The 22,274-nt window shown below is 46.4% G+C and overlaps 1 protein-coding gene across 8 annotated transcripts in view; it reads left to right on the top strand.

Moving 5' to 3' along the window:
• Nucleotides 1-1,960: 1,960 nt before the first annotated feature.
• Nucleotides 1,961-22,274, top strand: part of PCBP3 (poly(rC) binding protein 3) — a 59,773-nt gene continuing 39,459 nt past the window's right edge. For 7 of the 8 annotated variants that reach the window (XM_027857455.1, XM_027857456.1, XM_027857457.1 and 4 more), the window contains exons 1-6: nt 1,961-2,029; nt 6,154-6,177; nt 10,972-11,004; nt 11,806-11,922; nt 12,812-12,943; nt 15,009-15,137. In XM_027857455.1, the coding sequence (XP_027713256.1) occupies nt 1,961-2,029; nt 6,154-6,177; nt 10,972-11,004; nt 11,806-11,922; nt 12,812-12,943; nt 15,009-15,137 (504 nt within the window). Of the gene's footprint in view, nt 2,030-6,153; nt 6,178-10,971; nt 11,005-11,805; nt 11,923-12,811; nt 12,944-15,008; nt 15,159-22,274 lie in introns of all 8 variants that reach the window. The other variant, XM_027857454.1, reaches the window with a different exon arrangement.

Genomic DNA, 22,274 nt, shown 5'->3' on the forward strand with positions numbered 1-22,274 from the left:
CCCCAAGCTTCTTGCCCTGGCGGCCAGGGGTCTGGTCACTGGCATTCTGCACCAGGACCCCTGGGGCTGGTGGCTCGTCCACTGCACGAGACTAGCCAGGTAGAGTCGTACCCGTTGTGCCCTGGGTTCCGGGGCTGGCAGTTTGCCGGCTGCGTTGGGGCTGGAGGCTTCACAGCTGGCCTGCCGAGCCAGGACTGGGGCCTCGGTTGCTGATCTGTGCTGCGGCCAAATGTGTGCTGTCTTGCCCAGACGCTGCCTGCACTGGGCTGTGCTCCCCTTTTACCCAAGTGAGACAGACCTTTCCCGAAGTCCTTCTACATTATCCTGGGCTGGAGAAGTGTTTCACTCTGTCTTTTTCTGGGGTCTGTTGCTCCTGAATCTGTTTTTTGATTTAACACTGTTTCGGAGGAAAACTGGTGAGAGTTTAGGCAACTTCCTGGCTTCTCCCCGCCATCTTGGCTCCGCCTCTTGTCATTAGCTGTGTAGGGGAAAACAACAGTTACAGCTTCAATCTGGGTGAGACCTCAGAAGGGAAATGTTGGCTGGGCGGGGAATTTGTCAAAGCCTCTTTCTGAGATAAAATACTGAACCATTGTGGATGGTTCCTTTGTATCTTGGCTCCTCCTCAGTGACTTGTACGATATCTGGCACACAATAGGTACTTAATAATGTTTGTTGGTTGATATTGAAAACGTGCTCTTGTTTCCCCAATTCAACTGTGCAAGGCACTGGGGAAGCAATGGAGAGAACACGGAGCTTGGAGTCAGAGGGCCTGGGTTCAAATCCCATTGCTGCCCCACATCAGCTATATGACATTGGAGCCGCCATTTCACCCCTCTGGGCCTCAGTTTCCCAATATGTAAAATAAGGAGGTGGACATGGTGGCCTCAGAGATCCCTCCCAGTTTGAGGTCTATGGTCCTACGGACGATCTTTTGTTCTCCTTGGTTTTAGTTCTATGATATACAGAGAAGTATTCAACCACAAAGGGAGTGAAGGGGCAAGGAAGGGACAAGATAAGGCACCCTCAGAAAGCTTGAGGACATAGATAATACTCTCAGGCGTTGGGGGACAGGGAGAATGAGATCATAGAAGGCTTACAAGAGGAGGTGGCCTCAGGCTGAGCCTCGAAGGCAGCCTCCATTTTGGGAGGCAAGCAGGAGGCATCAGACTCCCAAGGCAGAAGTGGCTGGTGGTCCGTGCAAGTGAACACAGAGGGGCATTTGGCTCCACCTTTCTGTCTAACCCACACCCTTTCTCTGTCATCCTCTGCCTCAGTGTCCTCTGGTTGAATTCCAGGCCTCAGCTTGTGCTCTCTGTCATCTCCACGTTCTGCCTTCTCCCCTTCCACCATCGAGGTAGAGGTTCTTTACTTATTTTGTATCAGGGACCTCCTTGGCAGTCTGGCAGGATTGTTTTTAAATGCAGCAAATAAAATACGTAGGATTATAAAAGGAACCAGTAAAATTGAAATAAAAATGTAATGCTTTCACATCCATGTTCGTGGACCCCCTGAAATCTATCCATGGCCCTCTTGGTGGTCCATGGACCTGTGGTTAAGCACCTCTGACCTCGAAGGTCCCTCACCAGCCCAGCTTCCTCCTCTTGGGTCCAGCTATGACTGCTGGCTAGTCACTTTGGGCTTGCCAGCTTGGGCAGTGAGATATGACAAGACAAGGCACTGTGGAGAGGTTTGAGTATTCATGAAATCATGGCATGGTCTACAACGCAATCTTGTTAACAAACCAATCACATAGGAGGCTGGTGCTGGCCAGGCAGGAGCCACTTGAAGAGGAGGAGGGGTAAAGATTACCCAAGTGGAGAGGCATTTTCCTGGGCTTCAGAGCTGCCAGTCTGCATGTGTTCTCTCTCTGTACAGGTAGCCTCCTTTGGATCCCTTCTGTCCATCCTTGAGGACTCCTCCACATCTTGGCCCAGTGACTCCTGCACCACCACAGAAAATGGAATCCAAAGTCTCTGAAGGGGGCCTGAATGTGACCCTGACCATCCGACTGCTCATGCATGGAAAGGTAAAAGGCATTGAAGGGGAGTGGGGGCAGGGCTCCCATTTTGTTTGCTAGCTGCCAATGTTTCAGAAACCAAGCACCAGAAGGCACAGGGAACTCTGCCTCTCCCCAGGGCTTCCCCCACAGGACACACCCCTATAGTGCTCACTCTTTCTCTGCAAATGCACACACTCCTTTTACAGGGGCATTAAGATGCTTTTTCCAAATAAGAAAAAGCTTAAACCTGATTTGCTTGTGCTCTGAGAGCAGACACTTGGTGGCCTGCTTGCCTATTAGGGCTGCCGTGTTGTTGGGGCTCCAGAAGACCTTACTTCACTCATCACTATTTGCTGAGTCCTTTACCTGGTCCTTCCTTCTCTCCATCAGCACGATGGATGAAGATTTTAATACTTGTCTGGAGGCTTCAACCTCTTATCCTTTTAAACATTTCCCTCACTCTCGTATCCTCATTCATACTAAGCTCTTACAATGACTTAGGTCTCTTAACCCCTCCTCATATCCATATGGCCCATTTCCCCAGCACCAGCACCAACACCACTACTTGCTCTGTCTTCACTTGCCTCCAGAATCCCAAGGATTGCCAGTGTAATAGGTAACTAGTTATTCATCTATAATCCCTTGCTCCCAGACCATCTGCCATCCCCAACCTGCAAGTAACCCTACTCTCTGGTTGGGTCACTTCTGTTCTTATCCTCCTGAATACCACTGGAGCAAGCCATCATTGTTAATTTAGTTGACCCACTCTAAATTCTTGAGACATTACTTCAGCTGGGTCCTACTACTGTCCCAATCTACTTTTATCAGCTCCTTTTTTCACTTGGCATAGTGACTCTTTCAAATATTTCCTTCCCTTCTTTAACCACAAATGAGAGCCCTATCCCTCCCCCCTACAGATGGATAGCTTTGCCTCCAACTTAGAGAAACAAAAAACCTCAAAGTTGGAAGTGAACTCAAATGTTATCTTCATGGGAAAGATTGAAGTTCCCACCTCCATTCCTCAGACTTTCCCAGCATCCTCTCTCCTTCCCTTCACTCTCTGAAAGAGGTATCTCTACTTTTTCCTAAGGCTAATTGCCCTTTCTATCCTTGAATCTGTTCATTCCTGCCTCTTCTAGGACACTGATCCTTTCTCTTCCCAACAGTACAGAAATGTAAGTTCCTTGAGGGCAGGGACTGCTTTGGATTTGTCTTTGAAACTCCAGTACTATGCTCAGTCCCTCGAATGTAACAGGTTGGTTGAATTAAATTCCCTTTCCATTGACATCTTTCCATCTGCCTACAAACATGGTTAGGCCTCTCCAATCTTTTTTAAGTCTTCTCTTGACCCTTCCATCCCATATATTCTGCTTTCTTTTCACTGCTATCTTTACTGCTGTCTTTCCTTCACTTCCTCACTATCGGCTCTCACTTCCACCACCTTGGACACCTTAACGTGTTGGACACCTCTACCTGTTCTCTCTGAGGTCTCTTACAGCCTTCCAATGGCCAGAATCTTTCTTTCAATCTTCTAAGTCCTTGGCTTCTCTGAAACTTCCAGCCTCTTTCCTATGGGATACTCTCTTCTTCATTGGCTCTCCTGGTTCTCCTTTCTCCCTGCTGGCTCCTTCTCAGTCTCCTCCATTGTTTCCTTTCTCTCTTCTCAACTGCTTCAGTTTGGTCCCCCCCCCCAAAAAAAAAAATTCTTTCTCTTTATTGTCCCTTTTGACAATCTCATTCCCTTCCATGTCTTCATCTGCCGTGTCTTTGCGGATGATTCTCAGATCTCTATATCCAGCCCTGACCACTTTCTGAGTTCCAGACCCATGTGTCTAGTTGTCTATAGGACATTTCTGGGTTGCCACAATTCACCCAATTCCCACATTCATGACCATGGGCTTATCTTTGGCTCTCCATCACCACCACCCTCACCTCTCCCATCGGAGAAGTTACTAGGTCCCTTTGATTCAGCGATATTTTTCAATCTATCTTCTCCTCTTGACCATCACCACCTACCAAACTACTCTATCAGCCTTCTCCCAGTTATTTCCTTTGCTCCTTTCGCACTCCACCAATTTATCCCTTATAGGACTGTTGCAATAGTCTTACTCACAAATTGAGGCGGCGTGACATGGCAGAGATAGCGCTGACTTTGGAGTCAGAGAACCCGGGCTTTAACCCCACTTCCACTACTTCTTATTTGACTTTGAGCAAGGGACTTTACTCTCTGGACCTCAGTTTCCTTATCTGTAGAATGTACAGAATTGAATTTGATGGCCATCGATGCTGCTCCTAGCTCTAAATCAGGGCCCTAGGATTGTACTTTGAGTCTGTTACTCCTTGCTCAGAAAACTTCAGCTGCTCCCTATGGGTTCCTCAGAAATATTTGCCTCCCTCTGCCTGGCCTTTGAGGACCTCCAGGATCAAGGACCACCACCTCTCCATCCTTGCCACAAATTATACCCTTGTTGGTACTCCAATTTCCCAACAAATTGTACCAATCGCTTCTTCTCAGGCTCATGTTACAGTGCTTACTATACCACGCTCTTGCTCGGGCTGGTCCCCAAGCCTTGAATGCCTCCCCCTTCTCCATCTTCACCAGATGAGGTCCTTCTCATCCCTTGAAGTCCACCTTTAAAGTCCTTTTTTTTTTTTAACAAAACTTTCTTTGATCCCCCTAGTTGGTAATAACCTTCCCACCCAGCCCTCTCCCAGAACTTTGATAACTCTGTAAAAAATGTAACATTGTACAGCACACAAGTCTCTGTTAATTCTTGGCTTCATGAGGGCAAAGGCCGTGTAGTATTTGGACTTGGTATCTCCCTCAGGATGTAGAATCGTGCTATGCACAGAGAAGGCATTTAATAGATGCTTGCCACATTGTATAGTATTGCTCCATATCTCATCGACATGTTGTAAAAATCTAATAAGACCGAGTTGAGAAACATCTCTGATACTTTCCTGGAAGGGTGACCCGGACAGATACTTTGTCTAAAGCCAATGCAATGAGCTCCTTTAATTTTTGTTCAATGTAAGACAAATACCTTTTCCTCTGGCTGCATAGAATAGGAATCACCGCATGCTGAAGAAAATTATGCCAATTATTAAATGAATCAGGTTTCAAAAAGCACAGTTTTCCTTGGCTGTCTGGGTTTTGCTCTCTGGTGAAATGCCTCAGGGCTAAGATGTACAGATTGTTGATTTTGTCCTTACCAATGACATCAGAAAGGTGATGTCTTGACTTGCAAGTGAATTGGATTTAAGTGAGGCAGGGCTGTGCAAAGTCCCCAGCCTCACTCTCTCCTCTGGAGCCCTCTGGGTCCAGTGGCAAGACGTAGATCAGGATGACTGAATGTGGCCCCAAATGCAGTGAGACCTTGGCCTTTGTAAGCTAAGGTCTTTCCCATGTCTCAGTTTTCCTGAGACAGTGTCCATTTAGTGATTAAGACTAGGTAAGAGAAAAGAAAAGAAAAGAAAAGAAAAGAAAAGAAAAGAAAAGAAAAGAAAAGAAAAAAGTACAAATCAATAGAAAAACCAAAACACTGACCTACCAATCTAGAACAAAATGGAGACAAGTCAACGCCTCTTGGTTACTATCAGCCATGTGCTACTGTCAGTGCCCCCCCCCCCCCCCGCTGCTGGCTGTGAAAGGACTTGGTTGGGTCATTGGAGTGGAGCAGCGTAGGGTGGTCTCAGAAGTCCCTCCAAAGACACAATTGATTTTAAGGTTATGTGAACATAGAGGGGTTTTAAGCATCCTTAATGTGAGGGAAGAGGGATTCGTTTTTCATCACTGACTCCTTCCACATCTCCCTAAAGGTCTCATATTTACATAGAGAGCATCTCATGAACAGTTCATCTGGAAAACAGTCAGCTGCTCGGCTTCTCTAGCCCGATGCGCTCCCCTGAATCCACGCTGTTTACAGACCTTGTTAGAACATGTGCAGAGGCACCTGGGGAAGCAAATTGCTACTTATTCAATGGGCGCATTCATTTTTCTGGAGGTGGGGGGAGGAAGATGAACACTGTGGGAAGGAAAAGAAAGTCATTCCCCTGCTTTGAATTCCCTGAGTCCAGCTCCCTGAGTGGCATCTCATCTCTGCTCCGGCCCCGGGGTCTGAAGCCTCATTTTTTTTTCTCTTTTTCTGCAGGAAGTTGGAAGCATCATCGGGAAGGTAATTATTTTGTGGAATGTCTTCCTTTATCTCTATGCTTCCTGATCCAGTAATGCCAGATTATATTAATCGTGAGCACACTTTGGGTAATTGGTTGTCTAAAATGGCAGCTAAAAATAATCTTTGGTTTTGTAACAAGCCCCGATGTCTCCAAGAGCCCCCGAGACTCTTGTGGCTGCAGAATCCACCCTCTCTCCTGCCTGCCCTCATTTTAGACCACATCACAACCATCCTGTTCTGCTTGCTTTTAAAAAACAAGAAAGGAGGAAATCTGATAACCTCCCTGGTCATTAAAGCCTCTTCGACAGTGACGCCCCTCACGGGGAACCTAAACTAGTCGACGCCGTTTGGTCTTGCCTTGTTCTCAGGACAAGCTGAGAGTCCGTGGCAACCAGCGTCTAGGTACGATCTTTGACTGGGGGGGTCACACCCTCAGCCCTAACCGATCTCAGAACCAGGCAGCATCTGGTGGCTGCAGAGCCGGCTGAAGGGCCCCTCCCCAAGTTCAATGTCAGTCTGGCAGGCCAGCTCTGATAAGGTGCCCTAGGCATCGATGCTTGACCCAGTGCTGTTTTTGGAAGGTTGACTTTCAGTGACTCAGAAAAAGGTGGAGGGGGCATGCTTATCAGATTTGCAGATGGAATAAAGCTAGGAAGGACGTTCAACATCTTGGAGAGCAGAGTCAGAATGCAAAGACCTCTCTGCAATCTGGGACGTTGGGCCAAATAAATAAGATCCTAGGATGATAGGAGGCCACTAGGTGGCGCAAATGCAGCCTTACTTCCTAGCTGTGTGGCCCTGGGCAAGTCACTTCACTCTGTTTGCCTTAATCCACTGAAGAAGGAAATGGCAAATCACTCCAGTAACTTTGCCAAGAAAACCCATGGATAGGAGAGTCCACAGGGTTATGAAGAGTCGGACATGACTGGACCACAGCAGGAGGATAGGGTTAAGAGCCTTAGAGGTCATCAAATCCAACCCCCTCATTTTACAGTTGGAGAAACTGAGGCCCAGAGAATTATGTGACTCATGTAAGGTCACTCAGGTAGTGAGTGGAAAAGCCAGGATCAGAATTTAGCTTCCCTGACTCTTAATCTAGTATTCTGTCTACTATTAGTGATGAATGTATCCCTTTAATGACTTCACAATGCACGTTCCAGGATAAATAACCAATCCATTTGCCCCTCCACCCCACCAAAAACAAAACAAACAAACAAACAACAAGCTCAAAGTGGGAGAGCAGTGAGATATTGCAGTGAATTAGGTTAATGAGACCTCAGGCAACCTTAGAAGGGACACAAGAGCCAGACCCAAGTTGCTTAGTGCAGAACATCCAGAGAAGGGCAGCTGGGATGGGGAAGGGCCTCGATTCCTGCCACAGAAGGAATCTGAAGCAAGTGTGGAGCAGTGCACAGAAGAGAAGATGGGGAGGGCATGGCAGCTACTTCTCCGTCCCAGAAAAAGAGAGGCTTGCTCTGCCTGACCTCATGGGGCAAAGCCAGGAAGGATTGGGGGAGGGGTAAGCTGCTGGGAGGCAGATTTAGACTCAAGGTCAGAAAAGCAAATCCTAAAAGTGAAAGCTTTCCCAAAGCGGAATAGGCTGCTTCTGGGACAGGCGGTCAGCTTCCCTCACTAGAGTTCTGACCATCAGCAGGGGCTGAACAGCCAAGCAAAGTCCGCTAGCGTTCATTAACCACAGTGCCAAGATCCAAGCAAGAAGAAAGACGGCCCCTGCCCTCAAGGAGCTCACATTCAAACTGGGAAAGAGTCTATAAAAGGAAGCTTGAAAGCCTAGAGGAAGGGGGAGAGGGAAAGAAGTCTAGAGACCCAGACAGGATCAGAGACGTGATCATGGCCGGCCTGGGCAGCTTCCTTAAAATGGAGACCAGGGGGAGGAAAAGCTGCTGGGTCACACTTGTCTGGGATGGCAGGTCGCACAGGGGATTCTAGGCCAGGGGCTGGAAGCCAGGGTCCTGGGGTCTCTAGGGCCCCCTGAAGCTCAGGTTTTGCCCTTGATTTCTCACTTCCTCCACACCAGCAAGGGAGGCTGAGCCGGGCTTAGCACATAAGGCTGCAGGCGCCCTGTTCAGAGCACAAGCTTCTCGACTGACTGTTTCCAGTGAGGACAGAGAGCATCCTTGCCTCTGCAGAGCTCGGGGTGGGCCAGCAAGGGGGGACAACCCCCCTCCCATCCCCTCTCCAGCCTTTCCTCCTTTACTGGAGCCTGACCAGTGAGGACCCGGCTCTTGTTTGCCAACAACGAGGTCAACACATGCCGCTGGTCAGTCTTGCTGAACATTTTCCCCTCTTTTCATTATCCTTTATTAGAAGAGCTAGCTCTCTGGGAGGGCGAGGGGAGGGGTAAATTAGGAAATGAAGATAAAGTAAAAAAGAGAGAGGTGAATTTTTAAGGAAAAGGTCAAGCCCTCCAGCTGCCCTCCTCCCAGACCTGCCTCCTGCCAGGAGTTCTTGGGCCCGCAGGGAGTGATAATCAGCAGGTGCCCCTCCCTTTATGAGACAGAGATAGTGCCCCGGACACCATTGCCTTCCATTACTGAATGAGAGACAGGGGCCCCAGTGGGGTGGGCAGTGGAGAAGCTGCCACCTCTCAGCAAGAGGTGGCCTGAGGGTGTCAGACTGGGCCCCCAGGCAGCATTCCAGTTCTGGTCTACACTTTCCGAACTGTGGGATCACCCTCTTCATCTAAATTTTCCCCTTTCCTCCTCGTGGAGACAAGAGCAATGTCTTTGATGATGGCAAATCCCCAACCCACTTTTGGCGGGAGGAGCTTGCCTGGGGGCCGGGGGACTTGGGCTCCTGTCCTGTCCCAGCCCAGCTTTCCAGCGTTGGACAAATGCTCCCCTACTTGTTGTGGGCCTCAGTTCCCTCATCTATTAAACAAGGGCATTGGCCTGGACTCAAAGGGCCATGATCCTGGAATGGGGCCACAGCCCTCATCCTCTGCATCCTGTGCTCTCAGAAGGCAGCTTGGATTTCTCATTTGGAAGGATCTTGGGGAGCTTTGGGGGAAGGACCAGGGATGAGCATGACCCAGGAGTGGTACACAGTCTAGTTTCCACAGCTGTTGAGACAAAGCACCATTCCTGGCCTGTCCGCTCACATCTGCCTTGCAGGTCCACATTGCTTCAGGTTCCTGAATGTCCCGGAGTCACATCACAGGAAGTCTGCTTTCAAACATCCAAGCAGCCTCACCCTCAAGCCCAAGGAGGGCCCTGTAGCTTCCCCATCATCAGTGCTGCCTTCACTTACATGCGGGGAGCCCTTCAGTGTTTACAAAGCACTTCACATGGATTACTACCTCCCAGGAGCCTCAACAGGTTCCTATCCAGACACTACACCTGCACTGTCCTCATTTAGAGACAAGGCTCAGAGATAGAATAAAGTGACTTGCCCAGGGTCACACAGAACGTTAACTTTGGAGGCTGGATTCTACCCCTGCACCAACCAGCTTTTCCAATGCTCCCAGCTCCCCAGATCTGCCCCGCAGCCTAGCCTTCAGGCAGCCCCATGTCTGCCTCAGTCCCATCAGTTCTCTGATGGGTGACTAACCTGATAATCTGAGGAATGCATTCAAGTGAAGGTGTTAATAGCTACGTGATAACGACTGATCCCCAGATTCTAGAGCAGAACTTGTTTTTCATGACCTAGAAGCATTGTGACTTTGGGCATAGCTCCACTTGGCAGAGAATGCTTGATAAATCTCTCTTTCATGCAGAGAAATTCATTTGAAAACAGGGGTACACACTTAACAAAATCTGAAATTAGTCAATAATCAAGAATGAATTAAGCACCTACTCTGTAGCAGTCACTATGCTAAGAGCGAGAGGCAAAAAATGAAGAGGGAACAGTCCCTGAGCTCAAGGAGCTTCCACTCCAGTAGGGAACACCTCATGGATAGCCATAGACAGTATGTGCACAAACTACAGGGCCAACCTTTAGGATGCTGGAGTTCCAAAGCGATTGGGCTGATCTACCCCCAAGTTTTGTTTGTTGCATGGAAGGTTTAGGGTTGCACCCAGAGCCGTAATTGCCACCCCTCCCTGAGCATGCCTGAGAAAGAAAGGAAGGGCTCACCTTTTTAGGGTTTGGGGTGCATGGTTTGCGGAAGTCTCCGTCGCCAGAAAGTGCTTTGGGTCCAGGGAAGGGCTCCCAAGTCAAGCTCAGTGGAAGGGTGGAGTCCAGAAGGGCGATGCTCTGGGAGAAGCTCAGAGAGGCCACTAAAACCTGTAGTGTACCCCTGCCCTGACCTAGATATGAAGGCCAAACCAAAAGGGAAAGACTCACTCATGAGAGACTCAGTTCTTCTACCACCGGAACTCTCCGCTGGGCCCTTTGGACCCAGACAAGGTGGTGAGTCAAAAGGCCCCGTTGCCCAGGAGAGGGACATGCCAGAGAGGAGAGAGGTGGGTAGACAGGTGTTGCCCCTTCTGGCTCTTGTATCATGGAGGTCACATTTCCTCAGGAACTGGGTACCTGATATCCAACTCTTCCCTGGGATTCAGGGGCTCACAGCACCCCAAAATTCAGTCAGGTCTACGGTGTACATTGTCCCATCCACCCCTCAGGGACAGAGCTAATGATGGTCAAAGCACTCCCACCCTACTTTCATGGGAGCTCTTCCTTCAGGAAAGCCCCACATCCCTGGGCAGCCTTCCAGGCACAAAGATCTCCAGCCTGGTACTCCACCACTGCCATGACGGACATTGGGGAATATTCCAGAAGACTGAAATGTGGATGTCATTGCTTCCTTCTGTTTTCTAACTCTCATTTCAGAAAGGAGAAACAGTGAAAAAGATGCGTGAGGAGGTGAGTTGAGTCAATCCATTTCAGTTTTTAAGTGACCTTAGAGGGAAGCCTTCCATGGTGACCCAGCCTGCATCCGTGGTCCTTCATCCACTGTGTGTGGTAGGGTCACAGACTCTGCTCTGTCGATGGGAGAAAAGGTAGGGGGACACAAGGAGGAGTCCCCTGATAGCCGGGGAGTCCCAGAATTCCTGGAGAGGGCTAGGATTGGCCACCTAACACACACATGTACCCACAAACATACACAGACTCACACATACACCCACTCAACCACACATACACATACACTCATGTACATACACACAGACATACACACATACACATGCTCACACACACATGCATACACACAGATTCATTCCCATACACTCACATACACACACAGACACAGACACACGCACACAAACACACCATTTGCACGGTGCAATTAAATAGGCAACTGGAAATGTCTCACCCTCGGCTCGGTGCCCTGGAAGTCCTCTCCAAGAGTCTCTGCTCCTTCTGCCGAGTCTCAGGGGGTGGTTCTCATTTATCTGCAGTGGGGAGGCTCTCCACATGCAATCCGGGCAGATTGGGCAGAATGGGCCTCTGGAGCTCTGCCCCTTGTTTGCTGTGAAAGGGAATTGGTAGCAAGCAGGTCTCTCTACATCTAAATTCCCTTCTGAGGATTGCCAGGCAGACACAGTACAAATATTTTTGCATTCATTTTCCCAAACAAGCCCAGACCAAGCGTTTGGAGTAGATGCCCTCTTTTCTAAATAAGATCTTGCACGCAACCCATGGGATTTGCTTCATTCCTTCTCCCAGAGTGGTGCCAGGATCAACATCTCTGAAGGAAATTGCCCGGAAAGAATCGTGACCATTACCGGCCCCACCGATGCCATCTTCAAGGCTTTCGCCATGATTGCTTACAAGTTTGAGGAGGTAAGAGCGTCCTCCCGCCCCTCCCACCCTGGCTAGAATGAACGCAGGCTGCTTGTAATGCCCTTTGTCCAGGACAAAGCCAAAGCCTGGGTTAGCCCGTGCTGAAGCCCCTTGCGACACCCAGCTTGCTTGCGAGTGCAGGAGGAGCAGGCGACTCGCGTCTGTGTTCATTGTAGAAGTCCCATTAATGCCGCAGGAAGGAAAAGGTCACACTTAGGAGCCTAGATCTAGCACTAGGACCAGCCTCCTCATTTTGCAGATGAGAAAACTGAGGCCCTGGGGGGTCAAAGGGTCAGACAGGTAGTGATAGTTACTGCTACGTAGTAACATAGGTCAGATATGAACCCAGGCCCGCTGACTCCAGAGCCTGGGTCTTGTGCCCTGTGCTACAGTGGCCGCAGGGCATTCCCGCTCCTCATCCCCTTCTGGTCCACTGAGTCTGGCTGGTCCTCAGGCAACAGATACAGTGTTCAGGGAGGGACCCATCCTGCTGGTACTGCCTACAAGGATCCTCTCAGGCATGGGCTGTTTCCCTGTGGAATTTGTACACCTGTGCCCGGCACATAGGAGGCCATTGACAAACACTTTTGGTTAATTGATGGACCAAAGGACCTCCTGCCCCAACGAGGTGTCAGAGGAGGACTCCAGTGTGCAGAGGACATTCAAGGGACTCTGCTGTGCCTCAGTTCCTCCTCGGTGTAAAATGGAGGAGGCGCATGGCCAAGAATAAGGAATGACTTGTGAAGCCCCTCAGACTCAGAGGTGATTCCTCCAACTCCATCCTTAGCTCCATCCAGGTTCTCCTTGGCAGCTTTCTAGGCACAATCGAGTCACACTCCACTGCCCACAATCAAACCTTCCTTTGTTTCTCTCTTCTTCCCACCCCCAGGACATCATTAACTCCATGAGTAACAGCACGGCGACCAGTAAGCCACCGGTAACACTGAGGCTGGTTGTGCCGGCCAGCCAGTGCGGGTCACTGATTGGCAAAGGAGGGTCCAAGATCAAGGAGATCAGGGAGGTAATGGGATCCCTCATGGATTCAGGCAGTTGTAAAGCTCCTCGCGATGGCGGGTCTGCCGCTCCGCGTGGAGGACAAACTTGGCGACCATCCACCTCCACGGGAAACAGAGTGCTTTTCCATCATTCACAGCCAAAGTCTAGCGCATCAACCAGAACTTATTGAACACCTGCCCTTAACACGGTGCCTGGCACATTGGAGGTGCTTGATAAAAGCTGATTGATTGATTGGCTGATTGAAGAACACACTTCCAGGTGTCATGAGGGGACACATATACACTCACACTCACACTCACACACACACACTCACACACTACACACACTCACACACATACACACACACTCACAATCACACTCGCACACACATACACACACTCACAATCACACACACTCACACACATACACACACTCACAATCACACACACTCACACACACACACACACACACACAGAGTTGAAAATCTCTTCCTTGCTCTCAGCTTTTACAATCAAACAAAAAAACCCCAATACTCATAAAACACACATCCGTGAACCAAAAAGGCCACTGAGCCAAATGCCCATCAATATGATGTGTCCCAAGGATGTGAGGTCTTGAGGATGGCAGAACAAAGGGGCTCATAAAGTCATGGATTTTTAGTCAAAGAGGATGTTAGTCTGAAGGAGGTGAGTGGGGGTTCGGATAAGTGAAAATGAGGAGAATGCTATTCACACACACACACCCCAAAGTTGAAAACTGGACTTGGGGAATGCCTCCTCCTGGCACATGATCTCAAAGCTGGGGAGGGACTCAGAGAGATGATTTGGCGGCCGAAGCCTCTGAGGCCCCTCTGTGACTGAGAATCCGGGATCAGACAAGGATGAAACAGAATCCCGAGTGACTCCATTCGTTAAAGTCAAGGTCCAGTGAGTTACAGGGAACCCTTATGGGCTTGAGCTGGACCAACTGGACATGTCAGGGAACATTGGTCCCTTCTCACCTTCTCCCTTCATGTGTCTCCTGGTCTTGATTTCTTACTGGGTACTCGGAATGTCGTTGGATGAGATGAGCCCTGGACTGCTGCTCACGCTGTATGATTTGTGGCAAATCGCTCCTTTCCAGGCCTCACTTGCATAATCCACAAAATGAGAGGCCAGAATGCCTTCTAGCTAATGCACAATAACCATCTCCTTCCTCATGACTTACTCAATTTCTCCACTTCCCTTGGCTTATTGGATGTGTGGTGGTTTCCTTCTTACTTCCCTTGGCATAAAGTTTGGGCTTTTTACAAAGGCCTTTTCATTCTTTCATGGCCTTGTAGACACATGGCTAAGAAGGCCACAACATTGCTCTCTATGGAAGAGACCAGAATGAGGCAGTGAAAAGAGGACCTGGATTCGAATCCTGACCACCTGTGTGACCTTGGGAGAGTCAATCACTCTCTTGGGTTCTGTTTCTTCTTTTATAAGATGGGATGGCTGGGTAAGATGACCTCTAAGATCTCTCCCAGCTCTAAGTCACATTATAGATACTATGGCCCTTATGATCCAACATTGTCCTTTATATCTCAAGCTTCTATCTAAACCCATTTCTTCTCAGTGTGTAATCATAGGAGATAAAATTTCATATATTTGGTGATGATCATTAACCCTCTATTAAGACTCCTCTCAAGACTGTTATTTAACCTTTCCCCATCTGTTCCATTTGCCAACTCACTTTTTTCTATTTCTACCACTATATCTTTACTCTATCTCTGTCCATCAAATTATAAGCAGCCCCCTCATCAGGACTGCTCCCTCAAATCAAGATTAAGGAAAGGAGCATTTTGTAATTTTTGTTAATATTTCAGAGGATAGCAAAGGTTGACATCGAAAGACAAATGGTTGTTTGGGAGGGACATAAAGAAAGCTGGTCATTTTGTCTTGCAAATCCAAGTGGACACGTATGAGATTTGCTAAAGACAAAACATACAGTGCACCTCTTAAAACAAAGATGGAGCTCTCAAGGAAATTGTTTGCCTGTTCATTTCTGCTGATCCAACAGTGTCCTTCTTTCTCTTTTTTTCTTCTTCCAATTTCCTATTTTTCCAGTCTACCGGTGCTCAGGTTCAAGTGGCGGGGGACATGCTGCCCAATTCGACAGAGCGGGCAGTGACCATCTCGGGGACCCCCGACGCCATCATCCAATGTGTCAAACAGATCTGTGTGGTGATGCTGGAGGTACAGTCTGTAGCAGTGGGGGTAATGTATAGCGGCTTTCAACCTAACAAATCTTACCCCTGCAAACCGCCGATCAGCTATTGATTGCTTCCATTGATCACAACCCATGGGCTGAGTCATTTCTCGTTTCCTGGTAGCATTCCTTTTCATCTTCAGACCACACCTTTGCTCTTAGGGTACATGAAGACATTACATTTAGGGATCTGGGATCAGATCACCTTCATTCATGTGTGTCTTCATCTTAGTCCATATGGGATATTGACAAGAATCAGCTGTAAATTTCAGTAAACTGTTGTATAGCCTCACTCTGCCTCAGTTTGAGGGCCTACAATTCTGCTTCTACCCAAACTAATTTAGCTTCGGAGTACTGGGGTTGGACCTAGGAGAGAACCAGTCAGTCTGCTTCTAGTCTGCTGAACCAGCATCTGCTTCCTCCTTGGTCAGATCTGGTGACCCAATGCCAAGCCCATTGTGGCTGCATTTGGTATCTTTCACCATAAAAAAAAACCTTCAAATATTTCATGCGGTTTGGGGAAAAGAAAAAATGTGTGGATTAAAAGCAAGCCATTCACCTTGGGTTTGGGAAATGGAGAAAACCAAGGAATCTTCTAGAAACTAGAGGGAATGGTTACCAGGAAGCTTCTCAGACATGTCTTGGTCTTATGGATGATAGAAATATGCGCACCAGAAATGGTATTTTAGGAGTAAAGGACACAGAATTCGAGGAGGGGGGTGGTTTGAGAATGAAGAAGCTCCTGAGACAGTTTCACAGTGAAGGATCTAACAAAGTGGGAGGAGGACTGTGGCTGGGATTCTGAAGTGGCTGGGCCATTGCATCTTCACTGGCTTAATGTGGGGGGGCACTGAGCACTCATTTTCAAGGCACCGTGGGAGACGGAGAAGGTGTCATATGTTCCTTTCCTCAAAGAACTGACAGTGAGGAGATGGACAATGGAAGAAAACCAGTCTGGAAATCACTGCAATCCAAGGTCCTCACAAATGCCATGGGAATTAAATGGGTATTGATGACCGAAGAAGAGAAATGTGGACTAATTATGGGACAGCAAGATGGTGCCCAGCGGAGGATTTCTGCCACAGTGGCCGTGCCAAGGGCCAAAGTGTAGGGGAAACATGGTGCTTAGGAAACTGCCAGACTTCAGACAAGAGGAAGTACTAAAGAAGGTGCAGCTCAGGCGCAGATGTTCCTCTCTCAGTCTTTGCGTTATTTATTCACTTGATCAACAGCAGCCTGAAATGGGCACTTACGGAAGAGAAGAGACCAAGGGGTGGCGAATAGGAAAGGTCATGCACCAAGCCTGTCACTATTTCCTCCGACTCCAGTGACCCTCGCAGCAGAAGAGAGATTCTGGGTGTTCTTGTGGTACCCCAAATTGAATGTCCACTGTCAAGGGGCAAGGATGTGATCTCGGTGAACTTGATTTAAGTCCTTGATGTATGAGGTAAGTAGTGAAGTAAAAAGGTCATGTATCTGCAGCCAATTGAATAAGGACAATCCAATTTTCACCATACTTGACATCTTTAGTTCTTCAAAGATGCCATCCCTCCTCTTGCTTGCAAAGGCTGTGACCCCTCTATGCCCAAGTCAATAGTCTTTACAAGATGTGGGTAAATAACAATAATACTAACGATAACAATAACAAAAATAGCTAGTGTCAAGGCTTCTCACGATGGACTCCCACAAAGTTAGCTCAGGTAAGACGCCTAGAAAGGCACAGAGAACTTCAGTGGAGGGACAATGGGAGCTTTGGTACTCTGGGTTCCAGAGAAAGCTCAAGGTTGAAAAGGGTGACATTTTCTGCATTATAAAGTACAACAAAGAAGTGATGAGTTTTAATACTTGCACTGTAACCAGCCTACCCTGACGTGGGCGCTTCTGATTGCTTCTCTCTTGAAAAATAACAACCATATAGTAAATGTTGAAATTACCATTCTTGGTTCACTCTCTCGACTCTTGAAAAAATTATAATAATGCTATTTCTGCGTGTGGCACTTTCTCCTTCTGTGGCCTTGGACAAGCCACCCCCACCCCCACCCCAGCCCAGGCCTGTTTCTTCGTCTGTACTAAAAGGGAGTTGGGCTCAGCCTCTCAGGCCTCCTCCAGCTCTTGGTCTGGAACCCTCGGATCCAGTTCTGAGCCAGTCTTGAAATTCTTGCAGCACCTGCACTTGCCTCTTTTAAGCCTTCCTCTGCGCCAAGGCTTTTAAAACATTAATTGTACTCTAAGTTGTTTTAAGGAAGATATTTGCCTTGAAGTTAATGTTCACTGTGTTACAGGAAAAAATAAAGCTCCTGCCTGTTTTCTTCCCTAATGTTCCCCCTTAAACCCCAAAGCAGGCGGGGTTTAAGTCCCCTGCCTAAGAAGGGGGACACTCTCAGGAGTCTCAGGCTGACCCTGCTGGACATTGGGCTGGTCTTGCTCAGCTGTGTCAGTCTGTCCTGAAAGACCATCACTGTCACCAGATTTCTTTTCCTCTTTAGGCAAACCATTACAGTCTTCCTAAAGAACATATGAACTAGTCCGTGTATATACTTGGATTATGTTGGCAGTGGATGAATTCAGAGTACTGGCCAATCACATGCATTTTATTCATTTTGATGATCTGTGATCTCCTCCAAGACAGTGCTCCCTCCACTGGGCCAGATCACAACCCACTCCCACCTTCTTATCCTGCCTCATCATTGCCTAATCCTTGAGTCCTACAAAATATCCATAGAGAATCCCCCCCCAAAGTCAAGAGTATCCATCTTCTGTTCCGCTCAATATGTCACGGATGCCACTGTCATTCTTGAGCTGTGCTTCACATGTGCTTTTCTCCCCAATGACTTGCCCCCTCCCAGATCCTGCCCTCCATGTCACTGCTTCTGAAGTGTGGGTCATTGTTGGTGAAGGCACAGCCTGCTTACATCCACCCTGAGATTTTCCATTGCCTTCTGAGTCATCTGCCATCTTGACTCTTCGAAAATCAGGTTGGTCCATAATTCCCTGACTTCAAGCATCACTATTAAACAGTCAATGAGTAAGCATTGATTAAACATTTACTAGGTGGCCAGCACTGTGCTAAGCACTGAGGATATAGAAGAAGATCAAAAATAGCCCCTGCTCTCAGGAAACAAATGCTAGAAGAATAACGGGGCTCAAAATATTTGTTTGGGGGCAAGGCAGAGAGCAACTTGGGATCTTTGAAAGCAGTGAGCAATTCCTCAAATGCCATCCAGGTTGGGCTCCCCTTCCTGTTCAGTTTTGGGTCCAGATCATGACCCCTTTGCAGTACCTATCTAAGATAAATGTACTTAAAGACCTCCCTGGGCTGCCTATATAGCTACAAGTCATCGGGCAATGTGCAGTTGTCATTCATTGACTTTTACCTGTGTGGATTGATAGGACAAGTTCTTTTGAGAGGCCATACTTTTCTTGAGGAGGTTCCATAGTTTCCTGGGACTCTGTACAGCCAGCACGTTGTTGTGGGAAAAGGGATCGTATAGAGAACCTCACTATCTATAGGGAGTGGTTCTTCCATTTAGGTAGGGTTGAGGAGAGAACCAGTCAGTCCATGGAGAACCAGGACATCCTTCACGACAATGGCAGACAACTTTGGTGAGCATGCACTCTCCTGTTGTATCCTTCCTTGATGTTCCAGTTACCTCTGTGGCTATACATGCCATAGATGCAGAATGAGATATTAATATATTTATGGGAAATGCCTAGTTGGAAGGAGAGTCTTCAAGATTTGTCAGTTTTACCAAGTCATTTTTTTTCTTTTTATAATCAACAAATAATAGAGTCAAATTGTGTGTTCTCCACACCTCCTCAGTTTAGTCAATTGTGCAATTGTAAGGATGCTGCCTATTATAGCAAAATAGTCTACAAATTTTGTTCCATTCTGATATTTTCATTAAGGATGCCCTCAATTTGTATAGAGACCATTCTTACAAACATTTATAGAGATAAAAAATGGACCAATGGCTCGATAGTTACTGACAGCAACTTTATCTTTAAAACTGATTCAAAGTTCTTCTTAAATTGAGCTGCCTGTAGTAGAAATTTCCTTAATATATATTTGGTCAAGTCAAGTTACACTTTCCTACTTAATTTTCTTGAGCACCATTATCCCTTCTCATTTTACCAAATTGTGTACCAAGGTGGAGGGGTTCGATGTGGTGGCTACTTTGCTGCCAATCATGAGAATACATCACTGTAAAAGTGCTAGCTGACATATTCCATTTCACTTTCATTTGTTGCTCTCCCTCCAGTTCTGTCTAATGCATTGAATATAATTTGGCTTAGCTGGGTCTCATGACAATTCTCTGCAGATTTCTTTACTTATCCTCTGTATTGACTAGCTTCTTTGTCATGGCCAGTGTTTTGTATCAGCTGAGCCTTTCTAAGTAGTGGTAATAATCAGAATCAATGTCCCTACCTTCATCTGTTCCCCATTTTTCATTTTCAACAGTTTGTTTAAATAGGTTGAATTGGGCCTGGTGATATCACACATACATCCACAGCCGTTTTTCCAGTTATTTTTGTTGTTGTTGTTGACAAGACATTTCCTACTTAATTTTGTTGTTATTATAGATATAGTCAATAAAGACCTTGGCTCTAACCAGAAGATGATTTGACTACACATTCAGCTCATCCTGAAATTATTCTTATATCAATAACCAATATTTTCTGTCTGTTAAGATAAAATGAGGTCTATTTTAGAGTGATAATGTTTAACACAGCCACATTCCAGGGACTTCCAGCTTTCTTCTTGAAGTATTCAGGATTTACAAGTGTGAGGCATAAGCCTTTGGTTTCCTTCATTTATTGGACCTAACCCTTATTTTCCAATGGACATTTGCCCCCATCAACTCAAGTGGTCACTTTCATATTAAAGTCACTGAATATTTTTTAAAATGTATTTTCTTTTCAATTCACAGAATAAAACAAGCATTTCCATAACACAGTATAATAAAAAAAAGATGATTGCACATGAAACTGCACATCTACTATGGACAACTTGATATTTCCTCCAAATATACAACAAAGTTACCATGGAAATTTCTTTTTTTTTCCTTTTTTTTCTTCCTGCTCTCCCCACCCTAGAGATGACTACCAATAGACACAAATAGGTATATATATAATATATATATATATAATTATAATTATTCTATACATACTTTTATTTATCAGTTCTTTCTCTGGATGCAGGTAGCATCTTTCTTCATACAGTCTTTATTTTTAATTTGTGTATTTAGAATAGTCAAAATGACTTAGTGGCTCCAAGTTGTTCTTAAAACAATACCGCTATTCCGATATACGACATTCTCTTGGTTCTGCTCACTTTGCTCTTCATTATTTTATGCGAGTCTTTCCATGCCTTTCTGAGATGATTGAGCTCATCAATTCTTATAGCATAGTAGTATTTTATCACAGCCACATACTACAACTTATTCAGCCATTCCGCAATTGATTGAGATCCCTACAATCTCAAGTTCTATTAGTGGGAATTGTTGACCTGATTTGGAAGATCTTGCCAAGGGCTTCATAGCATGTCTCTACTCTGTCCTCTCTAACCAATGTTGCACATGAGGTGCAATTATCTTCCTGGTCATTTTGCATATGACCATCATGAGCATTGCCAGGTGATAGCTCCAAGTGTCCCATGAAATGATATTTTCAGACATGTTGGAGTACAGGATGAAATCAACTCCACAGACTCCTTCCTTTGTCTCTTGGATCCATCTTTGCATTCAAACTTCATTTATACTGAGACTATTAAAAAAGATACTGGTCTTCTGACCCCATAATGTATCAACTTACTGATGATCAGACAAACATCTGACTTCTAGAGCACAATCACTTAATGTTTGGAGGCAATCTAAAAACCGTGATTCTTAACCTCTCTTTCCTTTCTATCATTCTACTCACCATCACTGTGGATGTTATGCTCAAAGAATTCAGAAGTTAGTAACTGACCTACTGGTAACCATCTTTGCACTTAAATAAGTTGATCTTGGATGACACAGACATTCTATCACCAGGATCCTACTTGAAGCCTAATTAGAATCTGCCATTGATAAGTCCACTACCATAGCCATTGAGAACCATGAGGTATGGACCAAATGAGGAATGAGAGGAAGACTTTTAGGGACATTCACTAAATCCTCTTGTTTGGGATTCAACTGCTCAAAATAAGAATAAGTATTTTTGAAAGTCTTACACAACTTGCTGCTTATGACAGTGTCAAAGAGAGTAGCAGAGGGGGTTTGATCACATAATTATAGCTTCCCAAGCCACAGAAGCAATATTAACTAATGGGAAAATGAGAAATCAAGAAAATTTTTCACCCTAGCTGGAAGAGCAACAGTTGCATAGAAAAAAGACTTTTATTATCCAAAGTGGGTCCCAACTGAGTGCTTTTGGCACAGCCAGCCATCACAATTGGTCACATTGCTATCTGCAGAGGAAGGTCTGCTAAGTGCTGTGGGGAGCTACAAAGGAAGAAAATCCTGTTTTTACCTTGAGCAGCTCATTAAAATGTTAAAAGGATAAACAGAAATGCCATAAAATCATTGAGTTGGAAGAGAAGCCAGATCCCAACTAGTTGATCTCCATGTGAATAGCAAAGAAGGTGGTGCAGACCAGCCCAACTTCAAAAAGTATATACAGAAATGGGACGGGCAGATTTCAAAAGCATTATGGGAAGAGGAAGAATAGTGGAGAGTCTGAAGAAGTGTGACTCTGTACCCCAGAAGTTGGCAGTCCCTCCCAATTCTAAAGCAATATCTTCCCTGAGAAGGATATAGAAGAGACGGTGAGGATGTAATTAATGGTTAAATCATGAAAACACATCATATCACGAAGGGAAGGGTGGCCAGGGGCATTGTAATGGCCCACTGACAAAATACTTAGACTTTAGAATGAAAAATGAGTTAGAAGGGAAAATCATAGATGCCAGACTGCCTTTCCTTTGATCTTTGATCTTGAGTTTCATGAGTCAGATTTTACTTCATAGAACCTTGGAAACGAGAAAGGTTAGACTTCTCTGCAACAAACCCTTATTTCAGGGGAGTCCAGGGAAAGGGAGCCCTTTAACAACCCACGTGGGTAAATGGCAGAGGCATTGATTTCAT

The sequence above is a fragment of the Vombatus ursinus genome, unplaced genomic scaffold, assembly GCF_900497805.2.
Source record: "Vombatus ursinus unplaced genomic scaffold, bare-nosed wombat genome assembly UNPS02012147.1, whole genome shotgun sequence".
Classification (NCBI taxonomy): domain Eukaryota; kingdom Metazoa; phylum Chordata; class Mammalia; order Diprotodontia; family Vombatidae; genus Vombatus; species Vombatus ursinus.